General features: G+C 29.2%; 2 protein-coding genes across 8 annotated transcripts in view; one reads left to right on the top strand and one right to left on the bottom strand.

Moving 5' to 3' along the window:
- Positions 1 to 237: 237 nt before the first annotated feature.
- LOC122268247 (uncharacterized) lies at positions 238 to 27,916 on the bottom strand. Of its 2 annotated transcripts, none has more exons than XM_071186524.2 (5): positions 27,827 to 27,916; positions 9,224 to 9,281; positions 7,112 to 7,299; positions 2,919 to 3,065; positions 238 to 572 (listed from the first exon to the last, which is right to left on the bottom strand). In XM_071186524.2, the coding sequence occupies exons 1-5, from the start codon at positions 27,854 to 27,856 to the stop codon at positions 345 to 347; spliced, it is 651 nt and encodes a 216-aa protein (XP_071042625.2). In that variant the 5' UTR covers positions 27,857 to 27,916; the 3' UTR covers positions 238 to 344. The 2 variants fall into 2 exon arrangements, with proteins under 2 accessions (XP_071042625.2, XP_042906864.2); XM_043050930.3 differs by lacking the exon at positions 27,827 to 27,916 and adding an exon at positions 10,534 to 10,926.
- Positions 14,114 to 27,916, top strand: part of LOC122268411 (retinol dehydrogenase 12) — a 42,537-nt gene continuing 28,734 nt past the window's right edge. For 2 of the 6 annotated variants that reach the window (XM_087151744.1, XM_087151743.1), the window contains exon 1: positions 15,026 to 15,146. In XM_087151744.1, coding sequence (XP_087007870.1) covers positions 15,086 to 15,146 — 61 coding nt within the window. In that variant the 5' untranslated portion in view covers positions 15,026 to 15,085. Of the gene's footprint in view, positions 14,247 to 15,025; positions 15,147 to 22,308; positions 22,459 to 27,916 lie in introns of those variants that run through there. The other 4 variants (XM_087151746.1, XM_087151748.1, XM_087151745.1 and 1 more) reach the window with 4 other exon arrangements.

Below are 27,916 nucleotides of genomic sequence, written 5' to 3'. Positions count from 1 at the left end.
ATCAAATGAAGGGTTTGAATACAGTATATTTTGGTTTTATTAACCAAAATTATTATTATTATTTTTTTTTTGTTCTACTAGAAATGTCAAAACCATTCAGTACGGTAATTTTATCAGAATGTTTTTCACCGTGTGCCTATTTATTTTGAAAATGACCCATATCTAATAATATATAAAGTCTATAATAATACATAATGTCTATTAGTTGTGTACTTTGGTCTATTCATATCCAATGAATTTTGTTTAATTTTTCAGTTTTATTTATAAACTTAACGAGAAATAGATAAAAATCTTCACACAAATATTTTTCTTAAAAAAAAAATCTGATCTTTTTTAATCGGTAATCAAAAAGGAATGGTTTTTCCAAATCGGTCTATGAACGCTCCATGATGGTCTCTATTAATTTGCTCTAAAGTCTTCAGCATTGCCGAGATGCTTTCTTCCGGTGATATCTCTGCTAAATCTCTGTTGCCCATGTCTGTTTTAACCCAACCAGGGTTTATCATCACAACCAGTATGCCTTTGTCTTTTAGAGTTGATGCCAAAATTTTCATTGCCATGTTCAAAGCAGCCTAAAATAATATTAATAATAATATTAAAATATTAAATAATAATATTAAAAAATAATAATAATAATAAACAATAAAATACAATTCAAAAGTACAGGGGAATATCCTGGTACAACTCAAATAATATGCAAAATTTAATAAGCTGGGCGAATATACTCATTTCATGTAGTCAGCATTGCGCACAGGCCGCCTGTATTTCACAGACAAACTGTTACCCTTCTGTTACAGACTGTTGTCACAGACAAACTGTCCTTCTGTCACAGACAAACTGCTACAGAATTGAAGCCGCGATTAGGGATCAAACCCCGGATTATTAACCAAATATTTCTATGGTCAGTAATTGCTTTTGTAATGATAAATTAATTTAAAACTTTATCTATAGTTGTTGATAATTTATAACTTGCACATTTTAATATTCCAAATGCAATCATCATCTTTTCATTGAAAAGGTTACGAATCCATATTGTAACATATATTATTCATGAAAATCAGAATAATCTGTTGGTTGTGGTAGCCATATATGGCAGTACTTTTACTTTCGTTACTTGTACCGCCGGTACAAGTAAAAAGTACGTACTTTTACTTGTACTTCGTTACTTTTTAAATTTAGTACTTTTACTTGTACTTTCGTTACTTTTTTAGGGAAACAATACAAGTATTTGTAACGGAAATGTTGAATGAAATCGTTACTTTTTTCTAAAACTCGGTAAGCTTTCTAAAGAAAAAAAAATGCTTTCGAAATGCAATTATTTTGCAAAATGAATAAAAATATTAATTATCAAGTTATTTTCATTCATTTTCGAGTTTTATGCATTTGTTTAATACATTTTAAATTAAAAAAAATGTTGGATTTTGTTATTATGTTTTTCAATTTTCTTTTTGAACTCACTAATAATACATTTTTGTCTAATATATTTTTAACTAGCACATTTTTTACTAAAATTATGTTTATGCCTGACCTTGTCAAACAACGCCCAGTCAAATCTCTAAGAACTTCAGAGCTATTTGTGCTATTGAAAACAATTATAATTACTATTATAACTCTTGAAAACTCGAAGGTATTAATTTAGCCGCTGATACTAAAACTCGTTTACAAATTTCAATTATTCCGTTAGGCAGAAATGTTCGGAAAAGTCATTTTCTCGCATGACTTCAGCATTAACCATTGTTACAAATAAAACTGTAAACTGTTCTGTTTCAACTTATACTGCGCATTCAATTATTTTTTACTAGTTCAAAGATCGCAAAGCTATCTGAAACCCCGAGTTTGCTTTGTTTATGTTTGTGCTTTTAAAGCGCGTTTCTATAGAGTAAAACAATTTTAAATCAATGGTAATTTAAATAAATAAGAATAATAAACTAGAAATTAAAATCAATAGATAAAATTTCTTTTTCGTGCAAATCCATATATTTGATTTCAAAATTATATAATACGATTATATTTTAAAATTATATTAAAACATTCTTCCGAATTTAAAAATAAATTAATGTCCATAACTTTCAAAATTAAAAGTAATTAAATAAATAACAAAAATTTTTCAAAAATATTAAAGAACATAAGAATATGATTCAATAAAATTTTAGGTTACTTTGAATTTTCGATTTCCTAGAAATGTACTTTCAAATCGTTACTTTTTTTGTTCAATACTTGTACTTTTACTTGTACTTTTTACTCGTTACTTTTTAAAATAAGAACTTTTTACTTTTTACTCGTTACTTTTTTAAAAAATACTTGTACTTTTACTCGTTACTTTTTAAAAGTAACGTTGCCATATATGGTGGTAGCCCTGTGATTAGAGAAATGAACTCCGGTCCAGAGGGGCCGGTGTTCAGTGTTCGACTTCGTTGATCCCAACTGAGTAATTTTAAATTACAAGACATAAAAATTTTGCTTTTGAGTTACTGAAATGCAAAATTTGAACGAAATCGGTCGAATAATTTCTGAGAAACATAAATTCGAAAATTCATATTTTTTAATGAATTCAAAAATTTACGTTTTCACAGTAGCTAAAAGTTTATGTTTTCAGAAATGAAATTAAATGTTTTCAAATAAAAATTTTTTTTTTGAAACAATGATAAATAAAAATGCACCAAAGAAAAAAAAATTAGAAAAAAAATGCCCTCTTAAACACAAATAGCTTCCTTTTAAAGATAAACATTGGAAGCGTATCAGAAAATTGTTAACAATTTTTTTCAATTATAAATGGTACTTTAAGAGAATCCTTGAAGATGGAAACAATACTACATAAGAAAGATTAAAGGTATATTGTATTATTGTTTTTTTTTTAATCAAGATTTATTGCTATGATTATGACAAATATAAATTGTATGTAAACTAATCAAACACACCTTGCTTATTTTATATGAGGGTACATTTAGATCGAAGAAATTATTTCCTGTGTTTGTAATGCTTCCTAATAAAGATGATATACTGAGTAAGACTACTTTATATCCGTCATTTTTTAATACTGCTTTCTCTAGGAAGGGTTGCATCACCTGTAAAAATACAGTGTTTAAGAATAACACATAACAGTATATTGTTCAAGTAACAGATATCGATGTATTATTCAGATATATCAGACAGTAACAAATTATTTTGATTTGATGGCTAATAATTATATCGTTAAGCTATAGCATCTAATAAAAAATTAATCAAGTTAAAGGGATAATATTATTTTTGAGTATTGATAATAGTATATACTTATTGTTGAGATTTTATAGATATATCTGTATTATATAAAAAGATATAGATTACAAATATTGTACGAATATGACAGTTAATAATATATTTCTCAGATATAAAAGATAATCTATTGTTTATGCAAATTAAATAATAATACAATATTTAGATCAAACAAATAATAATATATTGTTTAGATACAACAAATAATAATTTGATTATAAATAAAGTTAATATATTGTTTGGATAAAACAGTCAATAATAAACTGTTAAAATACAACAATAAATAATATATTATTTAGATTTAACAAACAATAGCACATTGTTAAAATACAATAATAAATAATATATTATTTCATTATAAGCGATAAGAATATATTGCTGTACAACAGATAATATTTTGTTTCGATACAACATATAAAAACATATTGTTTAAGTTAGATATAAATATACAGTTTTTAGGAAATTTAAATGTTACTTATTGTTGAGCGAAGCTGCATTTATTTCTAAATAATTGTTTTAGTTTGTTTTATGCTTTACAGAAATCTAAAATTAATTTACGAAGTATTAGACTAACAGTTGAAAATCATTTATTTGAATTAATATCGAAGATATTTTAACGATTTCTAACTAAAGTTTGAAATTAACTTTTAACAGTTAAAGTTTGCTTTTTAGGTTTTAGAAAATTAAAATTTAAATACGATAAAGCTCAAATATTCATTTGAATACAAGTTTAGAAAGTAATCTAAAAATTACTATATGCATAAGGAGCGTTGTTATATGAAAAATTGAAACTTGTGTATTAAATCTCACAAAACAGACTTCTGAGCTTGGTATAATAACCTTAAACATTGTTAACTGTAATTAATAATGATTATTAATGCTGTAGTAATTATTATACATTGCGTAGACTTCCCAAACCATAAAAGTAATTTTGGAAAATCAGCTTTAATCAAAATACAAGGATTTTCTTTCGTTCTAATTTTACGAATTTAACTAACCATTCATAACTTAACTTAGTATTTCAAAATTATTAATCAGCTTTTATAATTTAATATTTGAACAGAAATAAATATTATCTGAGTACTAACTAATAATGTGGTATAAAAATTACGTACACGTACAAAATGTTTCGCAATGACCACCCTAAATACATTCATTTTTCAATCTTTGCAATGAAAAACAATGCACTTCAGTGCCATAAATTAATTTTCAGGTGAGAATTAATAAATAATGAAACTTTGTTTGGGTTAATCAGAGCAAAGAAAGTACAGTAAAAATGATCAAAATATAAAAAGTTTCTTTTCCTGAGAATGTAACCAAACAAACTCGAAGAAATTTCTGTAAAATTTGGAATGTTAACCGTTAATTTATATGACAAGCATCGTTGAAATAAAAGTTCAGTGCCCATAAATGCAACGATCTTCAACAAAATTTTTAGAATTATTGCGCGTTTGTATATGCGGACTGCTCCCTCAAGAGGGCAAAAAAAAAAAAAAAAAAAAAAAAAAAAAAAAAAAAAAAAAGTTCAGTGCCGTTATTGTAATGAACTTAGCAAAACTTGCCGAATCGACAGCCGCTAAGTTATATGACCAGCTACCCGAATTTGTTCTCATCCCGTATTTTTTCTCATCTGCCGATAAAGAACGACTCTCTAGCACCTCTTTTACATTAGTGATTACTAAGGCCCGGATTTTGATGACATTTGCATTTTTTTGCATTTTTTTTGCATTTTTGGACATTTTTTGTCTTTTAGAGCATTTTTTTAGATTTATAGGGCATTTTTCTTGAAATTTTGGGGGGCATTATTTGCATTTTAATGCATTTTTTAAAGTTTTCTGTTAATTTTTTACAATTTTTATTATTTTTTTATCAATTTTCATTATTACACTGGCTTCCAAACACTAAAGAAAATCTATAGGATATTAACAGGTGAAGCAACATCTTTTCAAATTGAAGAAGAATTGTCAGTAAGTAAGACCGTCTTTTTCAAGTACGCACCTATAACATCAGTAGACGTTGAAAGAAGCTTTTGCAGGAATGAAAATTTACTTTCAGACAAGAGACGCTCGTTTACATTTCAAATTATCAAAAAACATTTAATAATCCAATGTAATTCTGATATTTAGTAATATTATGAGATGGAAGTTGTTATATCCATTAAAGTTTCTATACAAAATAAAAATATTTTGGTGTCAATATATTTTCCTTTTTTTTTTGTTATTTTAGGATATAAAACATATTTTTCAAACTTTAATGAGCGTAGAACAAGTATTGCATTGCTTTATATCTTTTAAATGACTCATAATAATTTTAAAGAGCAAAAATTTTTTTAATTCAATATTTTTACTTTAATTAAGGCATTTTTGCGCAATTTTTGCATTTTTAAGGGCATTTTTTGCCCTTTTTAAGGGTATTTTCTGCACTTTTTAAGGGCATTAGTTGAGATTTTTTAGGTCATCAAAATCCGGGCTCTAGTGATTACTAAGACCCGGATTTTAATGACATTTGCATTTTTTGCATTTTTGGACATTTTTTGTCCTTTAGAGCATTTTTTGAGATTTATAGGGCATTTTCTTTAAAATTTTGGGGCGTATTTTGCTTTTTAAAGCATTTTTTAAATTTTTTGTTAAATTTTTCTAATTTTTTATAATTTTTTATTATTACACTGGCTTTCAAACAATGAAGAAAATTTCTAGGATATTAACAGGTGAAGCAACATCTTTTCAAATTGAAGAAGAATTGTCAGTAAGTGTGACCGTCCTTTTCAAGTACGCACCAATAACATCAGTAGACGTTGAAAGAAGCTTCTCCTGGTATAAAAATTTGCTTTCAGACAAGAGACGCTAGTTTGCATTTCAAAATATTAAAAAAAAATTTAATAATCCCCTGTAATTCTGATATTTAGTAATATTATGAGATGGAAGTTGTTATATTCATTTAAGTTTCTATACAAAATGAAAATGTTTTGGAGTCAATATATTTTCCTTTCTTTTGTTATTTTTGGATATAAAGCATATTTGTCAAACTTTAATGAACGTAGAACAAGTATTGCATTGCTTTATATTTTTTGAAACGACTCATAATAATTTTAAAGAGTAAAACATTGTTTTAGTTCAATATTTTTACTTCTATTTAAGTCATGTCATAAGGCATTTTTAGCGCAATTTTCGCATTTTAAGGGCATTTTTTGCACTTTTAAGGGCATTTTTTGCAGTTCATAAGGGCATTTTTTGCACTTTTTAAGGGCATTAATTGAGATTTTTTAGGTCATCAAAATCCGGGCTCTAGTGATTACGAATAGGCAACTCCCTTACTCCTCGGCAGATGGCAGCACTACACGACTGTTCACCATCAATCTACAAGCAAATCGCTTGAATTCCAAACAACGTCAAGACCTATGATGAGCAAGATAACTATTATGGTTAGTGGCTATATATTTTACAAGAAAAAATTTACGGGCAGGTCTGTATTTTTATGGTCACAATAGTTTTACGAGCATAATTTTTTTTTTTTCATTCAGAGATTTTAAGTGGAGCATTTTTTTTTTTTTTTTTTTGTCACTGACAGCGAGGAATAAATATAATGTAAAAGACGACCTCATTCCAATCTCTCAAGACAGAAAAAGAAAATTTTATTATTTTAAACTCTCCTTTACTTTGATCAACCTCAAAATCTTCAGAATGTTTTTCCTCCGCACTTTTGACTCCCAATGTGCATTTCTTGTGCAAAAATCCAAAATATATTTCAAGGGTGGATATATTTCAAGGGTGGATGATTATTACGGCGCATTCTGTATCCATATATACAAAGAAATTTAAATATATTCCGATGACACAATCATTCGATGTTTTGGTATTACCTTAGACAGCATCATGGGACCTACGGTATTTGTCTTGAAATGTTTCTCCAAGTTTTCGGCTGTCATATGTTCTAATGGAAGGATTTCAAATATACCTGCGTTGTTAATAAGTAGATGCAGACCCTCATCCCCAGTGTTAGCTTCAACAATTTTTTTGGCAACTTCAATTTCTTCCGGCGCGTTTACATCTAAAATGAAAATTTTTTGATAAATTATTTAAGATATAAAAATATTATTAAAGACATAATTTTTCATGGAGATTTTGTACCTAAATTTCGTGGTACTTGATAGAACAATGTCATTGTACATGTCGCAAGCAAAATATCAGCTTAAATTTGAAAATAGATTATTTTTACGTGATTGAATCTTGAATAATGGCATTGGGTTTCTCTTATTACTTCAATTTGTAATCAACCTTAATTGCAGTTTGTCTGAGTAGGGCAACAATGTATCAAATTTCAATATAGTTGAAAATGCTTGATTGGGGGATAATATTTAACTGGATAAACAATATGAACAACTTTATAAGGTAAATATCTAATTAATAAACATAATAAAACAGGTATTAGGAATACAATTTTAAATTTATTACAAAATAATTATACTACTAGGGGACTCCACCTATTGCACCCACCTCACGCCCACCCCCGTAATTGATTCTTATTCGTAATTGTTTATTTTTTTCAAGAAAGCAGAACATTTTGGTTTCGAAATATACCATTATTTCAGATTTATGTAAGAGCAGTTTGTTAACATGTTAATCGAAACGAAATGGACAATTAGCTTCATTTGAAAAATAATCATCTGAACTTGAAAAGAAAAGCTAAAACTTAAGAACACAGAATTAATGACTCAATAAGAAAAGACAAATGAAAAGTAATATTATTTGTTGATAAAATTTATAAAAATAAATTTTTCATAACAATGTATAAATCGTTAACATTTAAAGCAGAAAAAGCTGAAAAATTACCTAAATTTGCAATACTTTTTGAATAAATGAGAATTTAAAAAAAAAAAAAAAAAAAAAGAATTGTTAAAATTATGACGCAAAATGGCCCTATCAGCAGCAACGGACCTACAGCATCAACTTTGTGGTTGCATTTCAACGGATTAGATCGTAGATATTTTTTTTTTAACTGCAAATTTAGCAGTTAAATATTTCTTGAACTAACAATCAAAAAGTAATTTTTTTTTAATGCATGGAACTCTTTGAACACTTTCCTACACATCTTCTAATTTCAAGTTTCTAAGTCTGAAGATTAAGTCAAGTTTCTAAGTCTGAAATTTTGAGCAACAAAGCAAAATGCAGCGTAAAGCAGGAAACTGAGAAAAAATTCACAAAAAGTACCTAAAATTCGAACTAACTTTCGAACAAATTGGAATTTCGAAAAAAAAATCTGTTAAGTTTATGGGCAACCGTGGTTCTCTCAATATTTCATCTCTGTAATATCATTATCTTGCGACCTATAGAACTTCCCCCCAAGTTTAGTAGTCAATAATTCTAGAAAAATTATTGAATGTTTTTTTTTTAAATCGCAATTCCTGTGTAGTTCTCAACACAACTTAACAATTTAAGGTTTCCCAGTCTTATAGCAAAATGTAGCATTAAGTTAAACACACAAAACAGCGACTTAGGACCTTACGATTTTTTAATAAAGAGAGTAAAAAATTAGGACATTTGAACATAAAATTAATTAAATAAAAATATTTTTTAGGTGTTCTAATGTATTGCATTATTTTTAAAATTATTATAATCAATTAATTTTACATTCAATTTAAATATGCAATTAAGTACTGCATAAAGAAAAACAAAGTTACTATAGCAAAAGTATATACCAAAAAATGTTAGTGTTGGTCTAAGAAAAGGATAAAAGAGAATATTTATATGTTATATATAATGCTATATCAAATGTGTCAGAATTTTGTTATTATCAAATATTTTAAAATTCAATTTCAAAATGCAATTAAGTAACACATTAAGAAAGCAAATTATGACAAAATTTTATTGTGGATTGCGAAACACATAAACGGATAATTATGTTATCTCCTTCGTAAAAATCAGTCTCTAATCGTCTTAACACGAAATCAGCTTTAAATAGTTTTAACACTTACCCATTTTTATAAGAATAAGTTTAGTCCTAACTGCATTATCTTGCAATGCTTTTAAATCCTGCAAATGAAGTATTTTTCATTAAATAAAAGATAAATATGAATAGTTTGGTAAAGTTAGCAAAACAAATATGAAAGTTTTAATAATACATTTTAAAAAAAATCATAAAAACTAGAACTGGTTTCAGAAGCCTTAAAAATTTTTTTGACAGCTTCAAATTTAAAAATCATCACGAAATTAAGTATTTTAAAGGATGCTGTTCGCACCATACTTTTGCATGGTGCTCAATGTTGGAACTTCTGCAAAACCGTAATAAAAAAACTGCAAACATTCCAGAACAAATGTCAAAGAATTATTTTAAGAATATTCTGGCCTTAACACTATTTCAAATGAAGATCGACTAACAAAAGCAAAAATAGCATCCATTCATGAGGAAAATTTGAAGAGAAGATGGAGATGGTCTGAACTTCGTTTAAAACGGGATAGTCCAGTTAACGTCGCACTTACTTGGGCACCTGTTGGAAAATGTTAAAGAGGAAAGCCAAAACTTACTTAACAAGGCACTAAAGCAAAATTAAATGGATGGAAGGAGGCAAGAAGAATGGCTCAAGACAGGGGTGCCTGGAAAAAAGAGACTAGTGGCGTTATGTGTCAGCTGACGCAAAGAGGATACATTTTTTAAAGTTTATGGAAAAACCCTTGAGTAATTTTTTAATGTTATCATTATTAATGACGTTAGCTGTTACAAATACATAAACTAAGAGTATTTTCAGTTTTTTGAAATTTTATGGCTGACGCAAAGAGGATAGGTAGCTTGGATACATTTTTTACAGTTCATGGAAAAACCCTTGAGTAATTTTTTAATGTTATCATTATTAATGACGTTAGCTGTTACAAATACATAAACTAAGAGTATTTTCAGTTTTTTGAAATTTTATGGCTGACGCAAAGAGGATAGGTAGCTTGGATACATTTTTTACAGTTCATGGAAAAACCCTTGAGTAATTTTTAATGTTATCATTATTAATGACGTTAGCTGTTACAAATACATAAACTAAGAGTATTTTCAGTTTTTTGAAATTTTATGGCTGACGCAAAGAGGATAGGTAGCTTGGATACATTTTTTACAGTTCATGGAAAAACCCTTGAGTAATTTTTTAATGTTATCATTATTAATGACGTTAGCTGTTACAAATACATAAACTAAGAGTATTTTCAGTTTTTTGAGATTTCGTGCTTAAAACATCAGAAACGCAAACATTTAAAGATATAAATTATAATCAGTAAAATTAATTCTAAAAATAATATTTACCAGAACAGTGCTACCACTCCTATAGGTAGCAAAAATAATTTTTGGTGGATCTTCTCTCAATATTAACTGTCGCACAAATTCATATCCAATACCTCTATTTGCCCCCGTAATGAAAACATTTCCGATTTTCATTTTTAATGCTCTGTAACTAACCGATTTCTAATACGAATGCGTAATTCAAGGAATGAAATATAAAAAGCAGCAATCTTAGATAAAAAGCCGACCTTGGTACTATTTTTTAAAGGGTTAAAGTTCCGCAGTCAAGAGTAACATAGATACTACTTTATTTTGAATTGATATCAAGAATATTAGGTTCGAAAGAGTTTACCCTTTGTCAATTGGTATAAATTTAAATGCATAAAAGGATCAACGATCTCTTGACGTAAACTCAAAAGCAAAAGTGATAATCCGACATTTATGTTCTTATTATTGACGATAAGAGGGAGATATCATAGAATCTCAGACGGAATTCATTGGTTTTATTTTTTTCTTATCAGTTCTCACATATATATTTTTGTCTAAATATTCAAGCAAAAATAAATCAGATTTAAAATAATTTTTGGCAAAGTAAATACACCGATATTTAAACCATTATTTTTTTGAATCCGAACAAGTTCAATTGGAGCTAAAAAAATTATTTTTTTATCATTTTAATAATCATTGTTGCAGTTTAATTTTTCATCAAATGATAGTGTTAAAAGCACCACTCAGATTGATTAGTCTTCGCCAATACTTTTAAATTCATTCTAACATTTACCTTTAATAGCCTCAGACTTATACCACTTTCCAAGTAGAATTATTTCTCACTCAAAAGTAACGGCACATTTTATAATCTATAATATAAATAAAAAATATTTGTGAAAAAAACGTTGCTTTAATTAAAAGACAACCTCCCTCTTGTGGTCATCATAAAATTATTTGTAATTAATAATACACTGAGAAAAAAGTATGGTCGAAAGATAATTGTAAAATCTACTGTTTTCTGGCTCCACAGGAACACCAAAAAACGAGGTATTTTTTACCGTATAACTTTGGTAAAATTAAGTTTCATGATATGTGATAAAATTTGGTCAATGTGTTATCATGTTCCTTTAAAGCATGGCATAAGAACTATTTACTCAGTTAAATTTACTTCTCAGCTTTGAATTTTTAACTAAATGTGTGGCAATAAGAACTATAATTTTGAAAAACCAGAATTTTAAATAAATCGTTACCTTATGAAAGGATAAATTACCAAATGAGTGGTTTAAATATTGTATTTTTTTCAGAAATAAATGAATTAATATTATTGTACAGTACAGTATTTTAACAACAACAAAAAAAAAAATCTCCTTGTAACATGAATAACAGCCGTTTACTTGCTTCATTTGCTGCTTTATACATAACATTCTGGAAAGATTTGGAGCACGTAAATCGTACACTTTGGACTGTGCTCCAAATTTTGTGAGAAATTAAAAATCAATCTGCACAAAGAAATTTCTAAACATACACCTGATATCCAAATTAAGAGGATTTTCAGATCCTTAAAACTACTAGACAGATTTTAGAGAAATTTGGGGGGACCATAGGTTGATATAATAAGAATAAAATAACTGTTCTGCAATTATAATACGCGTATATGATCTTGCTCAACACTCTACGGAGTCAGAAGATAAGAAATAGTGGCCACAGGAAAGAATAAAAAATGGTTCAGTAGGCAGTATGGCTTCTTTTTACAGATACTATGTAAGTCATACAACGTAATTTCATACTGGGATTAATGTAGTTTAGAAGTTGCGATTATAGTTCTCACTCAGTTTCTGGTCCTATATGCGTTTTAGGGAGGAATTTCGAGTTCTAGTTGCCCTCCCTAGGGCCTTCTGATCATGCTGTACGAGATTGAGATCTGGAGACTGACTACGAATATTTTCACTTTTCAAGACATCGTCGATCAGATAAGTTCTATGAGGCTGTACATAGTCGTCCATTAAAATGAAATCAGTCCAACTATAACCATGAGAAGCAAATCCAGGGTTACAAGACATTATCACCATATCTCTATCTGCCCATATATCTGCTTAGCCCTATACCTCATGTGGAGAGAACCAGTTTTCCATTATCAGTCCTCCAACATCCCAAAAGTAAAATAATATATATATATATTTTTTTGGAGTTATAGTTATGATTATTTTAGACATTGAATTTTTGGCATTTAAATGCCATCATTTAATTAAATTTTGGAATTCTAACCTTAGATTCTTAATCCCTTACCTCAAAATCCCTTAAGTCTATAATTTTTAAAAAATATAATTGAAGTATCAGTTTTGATTAGGTAATTCCGAGCTATGAGAATATAGAAGCTTTCCATTTTCTGCAGTGGAAATGTGGTTTTGGTTTAAAAAAATTCACCTTAGTTAAGTTTTTAAAGTTGTCATTGAAGTGTACTATTTTTAAACAATACTTTGTCATGTTTTTTATATTTTTTGTCGTATAATTGTCCATAAAAGCTTTGATTTAAAACGTTAATTATAGGTTTATGTATTTAAAATGTCTTAGTACTATCTTGTTTTGGTATCTCATAGACTTTTTCTAAATTTTGTAGATTTGATAACATTTGTATTTTTTGAAATAATATCCCAGTGTTTTTGAGTCTGACGAATTTTGACAATCTCTAATGATTTACACGGATCATATATGCATTAGATATAATAATAATGAACAACTTAATAATTGCTATCTTCTTATTTTGATTTTAAAAAGTGTGACCTTTTACCTCCTATTAATTTAATTTAGATCATAATTCCTTCGCTTAATTTTCAACAATTAGGCTAGCGAATGTAATATACTACCAAACATTACATTTTCACAATAATTAATTTGCTTAGTATTTGACTCATTATTGTTTGTATAATAACGTGTTAAATTTTTAATACACTGAGAAGAAGTTTTGCTCGAAACTACCGGAATATGGGGAGATTTACCATGTTTTTGGCTCTACGGGAACATCAAAAAGTTCGATAATTTTTACCGAAGCGCTTTGGTAATGATTTAGGTAAAATTAAAAATAAAATTTGGTTTTTAAAATATGCGATAAAATAATGTGGTAAGATTTCGTAACTTTACCATGATCCCGTAGAGCATGGCATAAAAAAACATTTATTTGTTTAAATTTATTCCTCAATTCCGTATTTTTTACTAAACGTATGGTATTAAGAACTGTACGTTTGAAAGCAAGAATTGTCGGTAAACCATATGGACGAAAAATTGCCAAATAAGCGGTTTAAATTATCAGAATTATGTTTTTTTTTTCTTCAGAAATGTCATTATCATACAGTACGGTAATTTTACCGAAATTTTAATTTCAATATTTTAACTCATTATATGCTTAGAATTTATTTTTCATCGTAATTTTATAGCTGATGTGTATTGAGGCATGAATTTAAATGAACAAAACAAGAAAAAATGATGCGTCAAAAAAATTTTAAAGTTTAATAAATTTTATGCTCCTGTCTCAATATTTTTGTTTCTTGCATTATTGGACCAGAATCGAATTTGACCTAAGATCCGTAGAAATCTTTAGGAGGCCTTGATCTTCCTTTGATCGATCGCTGCCTCTTAATGAAGTTCAATCGATTCTCGGCTATTTACGGCCCTGGGGATTTGAAAATTCTGTACATTCACAGAATACCTCAAAGCATTTCACGGGAATATGGTTTTGTTTTCCGGAAGTAAAGGTAAGTTTTTTTTTTTTTAAGAGAGAAAAAAAGATTACATAAAGAGTAAAAATATAAGTCGAAATTTTGCTTTTAAATTTATTTTTATTCAAGTATTAAAGGAAAAGTAAAAATTAAGAAATGGAATGCGCATTAACTCATACAGTTCATTTTGAAAATGAAAGAACCATTTTCTTATTATTACCTTGGTAATAAACAAAAGAAGGAAAAGGGAACTTCGCGTATTTTTGTTCATAATTAAATTGAAACAATCTGAAAAACGAGTTTTTTCTTGAAAATTATAAATTTTTAGTGATACTTTTTTCGCAATTTAATGGGAGTTTATTTTACCTCTTATATAATACAAATATGACGTAATCATTACATTTTCAGACAACGGATGATACTGAACTTTTGACAGGAAACTATATAAGGAAATATATAAAAAATATCTATAAAAAATTATATAAAAAACTTAAAATAATGGAAATATAAGAGAAAAAATATTAAAAAAAAGTTGTCTCTTTACTGATAATTTTATTTATTTATGTTGAATAAACAATTTCTGAAAATACATTACGTTAAAATAATGAATTTTTAACAAGTAACTGTTAGAAACACTTGACGAAGGAAAGAAAACTATTTTATATATTGTGTTTATTTATTTTAAATAAATCATTTTTCAAAAATGAATAAGAAAAACTTTCTGCCACTAATTTTGATTATATTTTTCAAATGTTAAGTACGGTTTTTATGTTTAAAAATTATAACAGTTAATACAAACGTATTTTTCAAAGAAAAAAAAAACAACCTGTTATGACATTAACTGAAGACGATCCAATTGGACATAATCCAAAAAGATGTCTCGTATTGTAATCATTGTTGTCCAAAGCGTCAAAGAAAAGGGAATGCACCCAAAAAGTGAGCTATTTGACTTCTTATATTTTGTTAATGCGTTTTACTATTGTCGAGATCAAACGAGATTGAATGAAGCATTATTTAACCACGTATCCGTTGAAATATTCGCTTGATTCGAAGGGGAAACTATTTTCTGATAGTTTCTAAAAATGTTCATTTTCTACGCAAATATTCATTTTTTTATGAAGAATGAAAAGGTTTTTACCAAAATTGTGAATTTTAATAAGCACTTTTTTTTTATTTCTTTGACATTGTTTGGATTGAATGCATCAGATTTTTAATGTTTGCTGGTTACTTGAATTTTTTACGTGCGCTTGAATCAATTAATCTCATATTTCACTACTAAAAATTAAAGATAATAGTTTTGGAGAAAGAAACTTTAAAGATGCAATTAATTAATTATTCAAATGTATTTTTTTTAAAAAAACTATGATGTATGATTCATTAATCTATGCTTTGTTTATTCAATTTATTTGAATTTTAGTTACCGTAGTTTTAGTTTTCTCTAATTCAAACTTTTTATAACATGTCTATCGAAGCATTAAATTGCATCGGTTTGCTAGGTTTTTAAACTTAAAAATATGTATGCGTTTTCTATTATACTTTGATATTTTTTTTATTGGGAAATATATTGAATTTCAAATATTTGCAGATTTTGTACCTTATTCTGATTTAGAAAATAGGTTAAAATATTTTTTTGAGATTAAAATATTAAAAATGGCGATTAATTTAGGTAGGCATAAAGCCTATAACAACATTAACATAAAGCCTTAGCAATTTTTTTAATTAAAATTGAATGTCATTCAAATTAATTTATTAATTTTATGTACTTAATTGTTTACCGATTTTGCCCATGTTTTTTTCTCTCTCCAAAATTCGTCATAAAATGCTTATTTGTTTTTTAACTCAACAATAAAAGATTATATTACAGAGAATTAATAAATTTTAAGTTTAAATAAAATTCTATATTTTTTTTATTATTAATGTTTATGAAGTAATAACTTTAATAATAAAAAAATATAACATTAACAATAATAAGCGATGCTTAAGTACTATTGAAAATTTTAGTGTCTAACAAAAAGTAAACAAATGAAATTAAGCTATGTGCTTTTTTTTTCCTTTTAATCGCTAATTTGGTTTAAGAATCCTGGTGTCTTGCGTTCCCCGAATTCGAATTAGATTTAAAATAATTGTGTTCAAATTTTTAACCCTAGTTCGCTTTCTACTAATCGATAAAATAAATTTTTGCATAACATTTTTGTTATTACTGAAAACACCCTGATTATTTTCTTGCAGTGACTTTTTTAAAATGCTGTGCTAATAGCTATAAAAAAATCCCGTTCTTCTTATAGGCTTTCTCTGTACATTTGATGGTTTAAAGCTGAATTATTGACAAAACAATTTTTTGTTTTTCATTCTAGTTATAAACGGAATAAAACCGCCTGTTCAAATTCTTTTTTTTGCCCTTCAGTCTTGCTTACCCTACGATAAATTAAGCTTTTTTTCAAATCATTGTACGTTTATTTTCTCTAATTGCTCTTATTTTTCAGCAATTATTTTATGATTTTGAGCATCGTAAAAATAAAACTGTGATTCGATTTTATTGTCAAGTAGATGCTCTACCTGATTATTATATTTCTTTAGACATAATATTCTGCTAAGTTAAGTTGTCAGACATTTTTATACTGATGAACCACTATAGTTTTAAAAGCTTTTACACTTAAATATTATTTCAATAAGTGAGACCTTTAAGATCTAAACAGTTTAAGATTTTTCCTCATACTAAGACACTAGTACGAAGAAACTAAGACTCTAGAGCCGTGATGGCTCAGGGGATAGAGTGTTCGCCTTCCAATGAGGTGAACCGGGTTCGAATCCCACCAATGGCTGGTCGATTCGAATCCGCATCCGGCTTGCACCGACCACAGTGCTGACGTGAAATATCCTCAGTGGTAGACGGATCACGGGTTAGAGTCCCTTTGCCGCCAGGCTAACCTTGGGAGGTTCTCGTGGTCTTCCTCTCCATGTAACGCAAATGCGGGTTAGTTCCATCAAAAAGTCCTCAACAAAGACAAAATTTCTCCCAATACTTGTTCCAGGAGTTCCCTTGTCTTCTGGTTTGGGTTCAAAATCACAAGTCTACGGAGTTGAACTTTAGAAGTCGTAAACCCAAAAATTGGGTCTGCTGTTCAACGATGATTATTAAATACTAAGACACTATAGACCTGCGGTAGTTCAGAGGACAAAGCGCCTGAGGTAGTCCAGGTTCAAACCCCAGCGTCGACTCGCCGTACGAATGCTGCTCTCCGCTCGTATCGACCAACTTGGTGACATAGTTAAGTTTATAGAATTTTTTGTTAAAATAACTGCGTTTATTTGTTAAAATAACAGTACTTATCGGCTGGAAAAAAAGCATGCATCTATTTTTAAAAACAGTACTTTTCTGTGAAATAAACGGGTTTTCACTGACACACCAGCTTACAGTTTGTTCCCGTGAACATCACGGATTTTTCTTTTATAGAGTAAGAAATGTGAGAAAAAATGTTTAAAAACTTTTAGACTTCGTATAATTGTTTTAACTATTTTCTGTAAGCTATATTTTCGCATAAATATAGCAAAAAACACTGATTTGCTTGAAACCACTTGAATTAAACTACAGTAGTTGAATAACTTAATATACTGATAAGTATAAACACGTTAGTTAAACTTTAAATATCGGGTAAAAAACTGCGGATGTTACAAATTGAAAACAGTTTATTTATTTTCGATTTAAAAATATTGTATTAGGAAGTCATTGAACAGAAGTTAGCAGAAAAGGTACCAAGTTATTTTTTTATAAAATTTTTAATAAGCTTAAAATTAAAACAACAAAAGAAAAAAAATCGTTAGGCAAAAATAAGCTGTCTTTTTTCTTTATGGCATGATTCAATTTGCGGTGCCACGTATTATTTTAAAACATCGTTATCACAAAGAAAGCGATTCTATAAATAGCTTTTCTATAAAAACGATTCTATAAATGCGAAATTTATACAAATCGTTTTCAGAATTTTTTTTAAATATATAAATGGAGCATACGAAGATTTTTGCGATATAATTAATTTGTAATAGTTATTTGTAAATTATATAAACTTAAAAAGCTAACTCAATCATATTTCTTTTAGAAAATATTAATTTAATAAAAAATATTATTTTTATCGAAATCAGAATATGTGATTCTTTATGGCAACATTGTTTGAGCTTAATAACAGCATTTTAGAACTTGTATAGTATCGTTTTTCATTTTTTATTTTTACCAATTAGAATATTATATCATTAATGCCTTTCACCAGAAATCTGAGTAAGCATCTTGAGATTTTCTTTAATCTGTGCATTATTTCATTCCATTTTCTTACATTTTGCTTAAATATTTTAAAGAACAGTTGAAAATAACCATTTCTGATAATTTATTCATGAACACTGTTTCCATTTCTACTCAAAACAAATTATGAATCATTTTCTGTGAAAACAAGATATTTCTTATTTCTACCATCCAACTCAAACTTTTTTTTTAATTGTAAATAGTTTAAAAAAATCAATTTAATAGACTCCACTACCGGCTCACCTGCTTAAATTGAGTAAGTTCCAGAAATACATATGTTGATTGTATTACGAATGAAATAGCGCTAGTTGATAATGAATTTTTCTTAGATCACAATATTTTTGGGTTTCCATTTAAATAAATTTCCTTAGTTAATAAATTCTTCGAGAAAGTAAAGTTATTTACAAAAGCTCTATACATTTTTCAATATATGTAAAGATGATTTCACTTTATTGCGTAAAAACCGAAGAAAAAGTGTTATGTAGTATAATGTTCTACTGTAGCGTAACTACCACTACAATTATTAAATTCCTATTTACTAGCTAAATTCCTATTCCTATTACACGCTTTCACCGACTGAAATCCCCACTTCAATTTGAACTCACCTAGTTTGATGGAAGGAAAACAGTGAACAATTAAATTGCTATTTAGGAATGCGACATTGTCCTCCTCTTACTGTTGCTACTCAGTCTCAGTCTCGATCACTCACAACGGGATCCTGAGCACTCGACTGTTAAGTGCAACACAGGAGCGACCCCGCTAACAATCGTGATTTTAACTCACGACTAGCACTCAAAGTCCGGTGATCTTAATACAGCTCTCCGGTCCTCTTGCAAAACAGCAATGAATTAACTAGTGATATCCATTTATCAAATTCTATCACAAATAAAATTTCTGGTAGGGGAGTACTGAAGCGTAACTACAAAAATTATTAAATTCCTGTTCTCTAGTATATAAGACGTGTTAACTGGATTCTATAGAACCATGATACATGAAAGTTGACACTATTAATAGCCCAACCCCATACAGCAATCTGAATAAATGACTTGATTTTCCATAAAAAGTCATAAGTTTTCCTGAAAAAAAGGCTTTTTTATGTGCTTGCCTGATGGGAAATATTTTTGACAATTATTTTTCTCGGGATTTTTAAATATAAAATTGAAACATAAAAAATTGAAACATAAAACTTACTAAACTTAATACTATATCTTTTTAATAATGCTTTCTTATAAATTGAGCAATTTGTTGGATAAACTTTATTTAATGCATCTATTGAGCTGATTCTTTGCTAGCAATATTTCTAAATCATATTTATCAACTGTAAAAAGTTGAATAAATAAATTAATAAATAAATAAACAATAAATCATATTTCAGAAACTAAATTGAATTTTGATTCTCGAAACCTGTTAGATATTTATCTTGGTTCCTTGGAGTATTAATCCAATTTTCCTTCGAGGAGAATTTCATACCCGTCGAATATCGAAGGCCGTGTTACTAGTCTGATCGTTTTGAAAGAATTCTGAATGCTCTGCGTGTGTAATATGCCTGATTCTTTATCGTCTTACAAGATCATTGCCAACAAAACCAATTATTTTTATTTTTTGAATCCGGAATGAAAAATGTAGCAGAAGAGTACCGATTTCTGTGTGGATGCTTGTTTCTGTTTCTGTTGGATCGTTAAACTAATTAAAGTGATTCTTCGCTTACCTGACAAAGTACCAATCTTCATTTCTATAGTTCTTTCTTTTTTCCCTTTTTCCCCCCCTTTATTTTAATGGCAGACACAAGCATTTCATGTTTTTATTTTCTTGCTATCTTCTTCTTCTTTTCAACATTTGTATGGTTTCTGGTCTGTTGCTGGTATTAAAGAATAAAATGAAAACAAAAGTAATTTGAAAGCTGATGGAAGCTATAGTACGTGGTGCCTTACAAAATTATAAATTTCTCATTCATTGTTCGTTATAAATTGTTCTTTTCATTATAAATTCATTGTTCATTATAAATTTTAACGCTTTAAGGTAAACACGTAAGATAAAAGCATCACTGGCTACGGGTGTGCGGGTGGGTGACCACTTGGATCAGCCTGTGTAGGGACCGAGGGTGTGCGGTATTGGTCCTCGTTAAACTGTTCTACCGTAAAGTGCTCGACTTCGCGTGCAGGTCGTCGGGCTACCGAAGCGGGGGTGCCATCCCCTCTGCAGAGGATCAAAATTGTGATGGCATGTCTTCGATTCATCCTCATTGATGTTTCCCAGACCGTCGCCAATCGCCCATTGTGCAGCTCTAGTGCGACGTAAATGAACAAACGAGCGAATATATATGACATAACATAACATAACATAACATAACGTAACGTAACGTAACGTAACGTGACGTGACGTAATATAATATAATATAATATAATATAATATAATATAATATAATATAATATAATATAATATAATATAATATAATATAATATAATATAATATAATATAATATAATATAAAACACAATATTATATTACACTATACACCGAAGAGCCATTACATTATGACCACCCTTCAAATAACATGTAGGACCACCTTTAGCCCTCAAAACTGCTAGCACCCGCCGTGGCGTGATTCCACAAGGTGCTGATAGGTAGTCTGAGGTATCTGGTACCAAGCGCTCACCAACTGGTCCTGCAATTCCCTCACATTGCGAGGGGGTAGCGTGGCAACACGAATTTGGTTTTCCAAGTAGGATCACAAATGCTCTATCGGATTAAGGTGAATTTGGGGGCCAAGACATGACTTGAAAGTCACTGGAATGTTCCTCGAACCAATCCATGACGATTCGACCCTTATGATATGGTGCATTATCCTGTTGGTAAACACCCTCCCCCGCAGGAAAAACTGTTGAAATGAATGGATGAACCTGGTCTGCAACTATGTTCTAGTAGCTTACAGATGTCAGGGATTGTTCTATGAGGATTATGGGTCCTAATGTGCCTATGAAAATATTATTCTTGGGCGAGAAACCATGAAAACCTGGGTGAGCCCATTGCTTTAGATGGCGGGTGGTCATAATGTAATGGCTCTTCGGTGTATATTAAAAAAACTATACTTGCTAGGGATTCATTTACCGTGGTTAAAAATTTCAAATAATGTGACCCTTCATTTAACAGCCTATAGTTTCTTGAACACTAATATTTAGAAGTTAAAAATTACTATTTCTAAATCTACACCTTGTAAATGATGCTTAAAAATATTATGTTTTAGATTTTGGTTGATCTTACTGTGGGATTGCCCATATACTTAATTATTGAACTAATCACAACGCTTTTTCAACAATAATTTCTGAAACCATCAAGATTTATTGATTTTAGTAATGTATCAAAAATACATAAATAAGAAATTACGCAGCAGTTTTTTTTTTTTTTTTTTTTTTGTGTGTTTTTTGTGTTTTTTTTTTTTTTTTTTTTTTTTTTTATTCTAGATGAATTGGAAAACGATACCAAAATCTTTTCAAAGATTACTTTTGATGTTGAGTTGATTTTAATTTTAAATGAAAATTTATTCAAAAATAAACGTTTACAACATGCATAAAAAGCAATATAATGAACTTGCAAAGCTTTTGTAAAATTAAATTATTTATTTTTTTTTATAATAAAACGCTATTTATTAATTGATATTAGCTATTATCGCATAGCTCTTTTTAACATAAAATGTGTGCCCAATATTGAATAGCATATTTGCGATAGTATTGTATTGCTTTATGCCAGACATTTAAAAAGCCAAGACAGACGATAAGTCAGGATAAGATTTCGAAGGAAATGAGATTCCGGAGGGGAACCTGACGCCGGAGAATAATAAATTGAGGCGTCGGGAGGGGGGTCGTGTTTCAAAGTAAACACAAATTTGAGTTCAGATAAACGTCATTCTATAGTCAGAGCGAGTTAGAAATGTGTGACTCTTCCACGAACCGTCCGGCAGGTAAAATTATGCCTTTCTTTTCTCTTATCATAACAGCAATTATTTTTGTAGATTTCTTACAGTATTTTTCAAAATGAAATCTGCATAAATAAGAATTTAAAAAAATAAGAATGTAGAGTTAATTTTAATATTATAAGTATTCACTTTATTTTGAATGCTTTGTCCAAAAAATTTTTAATGTCAACAATCTGTTTATGCTCCTGTGTCTTTTCCGCGCTGTGAACAGAGGAATCAACTAAAAACGTGTTCTTATTTTATTTTTCATTTTATAACAGTCGTTGAACTGTCTACCCAGTTATTTGGGTTTATGACTACTAATGTTCAACTCCGCAGCCTTGTATTTTTGATCCTAATCTAGAAGACAAGGGAACTCCTGGATCACATAGTGGGAGAAATTTGCCTTCGTGAAGGACTTTTTGATTAAACTAACTCTCATTTGCTTTACGTGGAGAAGAAAACCACGAAAACCTCCCACTGTTAGCCCGGCGGCAAGGGGCCACGATTCCCTACGTAACGGAAATCCGGATTTAACGAAGAAATCAGAAATATTAGGTTAGTACTAATTTAAGAGTACAGCTTGCTTTATACGAGAGAATCTCGGTTTTAGACTGAAATTTTTTGTGATTCGTGTTATTCCTACTAGATTTACTCTCTGCAACACAGCCTTCTTGGAAAAATACCCTTTCGATGTTTTTCGGGTCGACGAATCCCAGAATGATCTCGACAATGTTTTTCAGGCCACGAGTCTTATCCGACGAACGATAACACAACAAAAAGAAAATAAAACAATTCAAAGAACTTTTTATGAGCACTCGGTTGTAACGAGCTAATATTGCAGTCCATTCGTGTTCGCTATAAGCGAGTTCGACTAAATATGATAAATGAAAACTATAGTTAGCTTCAGAATTCTTAAAGTGGATACTTGCAGTTGCTTTAGGTATTCGCATACAAATACTTTGCTTTATGAAATTAATATGAACAATCTATCTCTGCTCCCGTATTCTTTTTCGTCAATAATGATGATAAAAAAACATCTATAGTTAGCTGTAGTAGTAGCTCAAAGTAGATATTTAAAATTTGCTTAGATGTTCTCATCCAGATACTTCGCTTTATTAAATTAATATGAGCTATCCATTTCTGCTCCCGTGTCCTTTTTCATCATTATCTATCTATATATAAATGAATGTGGATGTGTGTGTTCTATATGGACTCCTAAATCATTCAGCCGAAATTGATGAAACTTGGCATACAGATAGTTTGAAGCATGAGGAAGGTCACTGTCGACATTAAAACATTCTACGACGAACCATTCGAGTAGGATGAACGAAAACCGAAAAGGAATTTTACGATTGGTTAAGCGTTTGCCATTGTCTTAAATTTAACTATAGATGATTCAATTTATTACTTACTTTAAAGATAATATCAGAGATTATTACTAGCTTATAGCTCTATTTGATCAAAAAATAGTTTATTGCACGTATTTAAATATTTCATTTTTTATATCGCTATTTAATATCAATTGGGTATAATATGAAAAAAACACAACTACTTCGATTTAGTAGGAACAACATATGACGCAATGCTAAACGAATGGAATTTAGTTGTTGTTTATTTAGTTATTGTTATTAGTAGTTGTTGTTATTTGTTTTAGTTGTTGTTGTTTATTTAGTTGTATTTAGTTTCAATAACTTTTCTTTATAATGCAATAAAATCTGGCGAGCAGCTATTTAAACGATCGAACACTTCGTTTGTTTATTTGTGGCTTGAAGTTGGGCTCGCAGAAAATGCCGTTCATGGGTTAAATTTAGTAGGAACAACACAACCTGTGACGTAGGCTATATTATACCCAATTGATTGATACCAATTGATTTGATTTCTATACTGGTTCGTTTGATAACAAATGAATAAATTAACATATGAACTGTAATTAAGATTTTCTTATCATTAGTGCTACGAGCACGCTATTGCTATAAGATCAACAACCAAATTCCAACTATTTGGGGTTACAAGAGACGGCATCCTTGTCTTGGCATCCCCGCCCCGCCACCAATTCAATAAACAACATTACGTGATAGCACGCGTAGTCTAAGTCGCCAAATTTATACTTTTAAAGTTGTATGATACCATGAGCTTTTTTTTAAAATCGATAATAATTTTCTTAAAACTGGTTTCTAAAACATTATTTATTTAAAATAAATGGTAATTGAATAGAAAAATATATTTATAAGTTTAAAGACAAAATTAATGTTAGTGTGGTACTAATTCGTTAAGGAGAAACGTAAAAAATCACTATATTATTATTGACCTTATTATTATCGATCCTTAATTAATTTAGGTAATATATTCATTTTGAAATTAAAAAAAAAATGTTCTGCACTAGAAAACAAAAGAACAGTAAGAAATCGTAATGCTACCATTGACGATAATGATACTTAAATAATATTGGTAATATGTTAATTAATATGAAAAGATTTATGTACTAAAAAGCAAAAATAATGGAGAGAAGATACTTCTTCATTTAAGAGAGCCATAAAAATCGCCATATTATTATTGACATTAATGCTTTATTAATATTGATAATATGTATAAATTGAAATAAAATAAAATAAGCTATGTGCTAAAAAACTAGGTCAAAGGAGAAAGAAGAAATTCTTTTAGGGAAGCCGTAGAAAATCGCCGTTCACAGATGACGCTTAATTATTGTGTACTACTGCTACCGATGATAACATGTTAAGTGAGCAAAAAAAAAAAAAGACCACTTTGAATAACTTTTGATCTAATGATCGGATCTTCACGTTTTAGGGGGTGACTTCAAATATGCTAATTAATTAGTGCAGACGATATTTAAAGTTACAAACTCAGACGCAAAAAAATACTTTCTCTGAATAAACATACCTTTTGTTGACGGATTCGGATTTCTGACCCCCAAAATAAAGGGGGTAGCCGCAGTCTAGAAAGCATGGATTCTATAGTTTGGTCAGGAGATTGCTCCACAGTTTGGAACACTTAATGTTAATGTTAGTTTTTGCGTATTTCGCTGTATCTCAAGAGTTTTCTAAGCGAATTAGGAAACTTTTGCACGCAATTATAAAATTCGTTTGTCTAAAGATAATGCCAAGCAAAAAATAGCTTTTGATAAATATTTATATTTTTTTTTATTATTTTATTTAATAATAGTCGAAAAAATTTCGAATTGTAAGGTATACAATTTTTTGCATAATTTTCAAGAATATAATTTTGCAAGACAAAATACAAAATTTGAGCAAAATAGGCTGAATAGTTCCTGAGAAATCGAATTTTAAATATCTGACTTTTTCGAGTGATCAGATGACTATTCAGATAGAGAAACGGTCATGCTCCAAAATCCTTATCAAGTACTAATAAGAATTCTATTTTTTCAAAAAATTTCGGCATTAGTTGGCTGTCACTGACAAATGTATTTTTCACAAAACTCAAATTTTGAAAAGTTAATGTAATAAGTACCTAATATATGCATAAAATACTATATTGATATATTTGGTGATTATTAAAACTACGCCAATACTAAGCAGTTTTAATACTGATACTTCAGAAATTAGCATATTACGGCCCCTAGAAAGGGGCATGTACTGAAGAAAATTACTTGATAGTGGTAAATTTTGACTATTATGAGTTGGCCGCAAGCAGTAGCATCATGCCAATTGATGCTAAATACATTTTATCTTTATTGCAATGATATGAATTACGAACAACGAGCTTCGCTTACTGCAATTAAGCAAAATCATTAATTCGGGCAGCAAATAATATTAAATAAAAAAAAAGTTCAATTATTTCGACTACATTACTTGAAAAACTTAGTGGAAGAACCAGGTAAATAACATTTTCAGAAAGAAAGAAAATTATATCTGAACTATTTTATTATCAATTTATTAGATTTATTACGGCACAAATAATTCCTTGCTCTATTTTATTTACCACTGCCTAATTGAAATTAAAATCTAACAAGCATACTAAAAACTGATATGATAACTTACTTTAAGATTAAAGTGAAGACAAAAACAGGATCTGTTACCCATATTGAGGCAACCATACATAACCATACCCAAAAATACCCATATTGATGCAACCATACATAACCATACCCAAACATACCCATATTGATGCAACCATTTTTTTGTTTTGTTTTGTTTTGTTTATCTTCTCTGATTCATTAATACTCCAAAAAATTTCAATTACCCGCGGTTCTTCCATGAAGCTGCTTAATTTTGTCAGTATATGCTTTTCAGTTCAGAGCATGATTTCGTAATGTTTCTCAGTACTGATTTATTGATTCTTTGGTTATTTTTTTATTTACCAGGTGGGAAGAACGGGTATTCAGCTAATTGATGATAGAAGAAAGAACTATAACTAGCTATAGTATTCTCTAAGTGGATGTTCAACGTTTGCTTATGCATTCTCAGTCAAATATTATGCATTATAAAATTAAATGAACGATCTTTATTAGCTCCCGTGCACTTTTTTGTCAATATAGATGTTACCGGCAAAGTATGAAACGCCGGCATTGTATAGAATCACTAGGCATTGTATAGCATGCCTGACGTTTTTAGGCAAACTATGAAATGTGAGAAGTATTACATACTTTGCCTAGGCATTGTATAGAATGCCTGGGCATTCTATACAACATATACTAGGCAAAGAATGAAATAAACGTCCTGATGAAGTTATTATGTAAATAATGTGCATGTTACTGTGAATGAGGGAAATCGGTGGTTGTTGACTTTCACCGGTGAATGTTGACAATCACATAGTCGCTTTGGTGAATGTCCGAAATATTTATTACATCCAATTTTATATTAATTTATCCGTGGATATAATTACATTTATTCGATATTTTAATACATACTGACGATAGATTAGAATAAACATCAGTGTTTGGAGTATCGGGCAAATGTATACCGGGCAGTTGCACTGAACTATAAAAAATCATCAGTGTAGGGTATAAAGGGCAAATGTATACCGGGCAATGGCACTTAACTAGACCTAGTATATATTTCGGACATTTACAAAAGGTCCAGTCATACTAGTTCTAGTTAAGTGTTATAGCCCGGTATACATTTGCCCGGTATACCCTACACTGATGTTTCTTCTAATCTATCGTCAGTAAGTAATAAAATATCGAATAAATGTAAAACTACCGATTTCGGTCATTCACAGTAACATGCATTTCTCAAAAATAAAAATGTTATTCTGAAAAAAATACTGAGAGTGCCATTGAAAAACATTGATTCAAAATGTGGAAAGAAAATTAAAAAGTTATGCAAAACAAAATTTAAGCCTTTCTTATTAAGGGATACAAAATTTTCATTTAAAAAATATGAAATTAACTTACTTGTTGCAACATGGCAGGCTTGAATGGCATTTTAAATTACATATCATTAAATTTTTCCATGTAAATTTCATTAAATTCCTCCATTTCCAT

The sequence above is a fragment of the Parasteatoda tepidariorum genome, chromosome 9 (assembly GCF_982258835.1).
Source record: "Parasteatoda tepidariorum strain Cologne lab strain chromosome 9, Ptep-v5.0, whole genome shotgun sequence".
In the NCBI taxonomy this organism is placed as follows: Eukaryota; Metazoa; Arthropoda; class Arachnida; order Araneae; family Theridiidae; genus Parasteatoda; species Parasteatoda tepidariorum.
The sequence above is the reverse complement of the archived record's forward strand: the minus strand, read 5'-3'. Positions and strand labels throughout refer to the sequence as shown.

Bases quoted from the DNA above. Each gene is read 5' to 3' on its own strand.
- LOC122268247 (XM_043050930.3), bottom strand. From the start codon at position 10,665: ATGAAAATCGGAAATGTTTTCATTACGGGGGCAAATAGAGGTATTGGA. The intron at 7,300-9,223 runs GTAAGTGTTAAA...TTTTCATTTTAG, and splicing joins ACTTATTCTTATAAAAATGG to ATGTAAACGCGCCGGAAGAA. The intron at 573-2,918 runs GTGTGTTTGATT...ATATTATTTTAG, and splicing joins CCTCATATAAAATAAGCAAG to GCTGCTTTGAACATGGCAAT.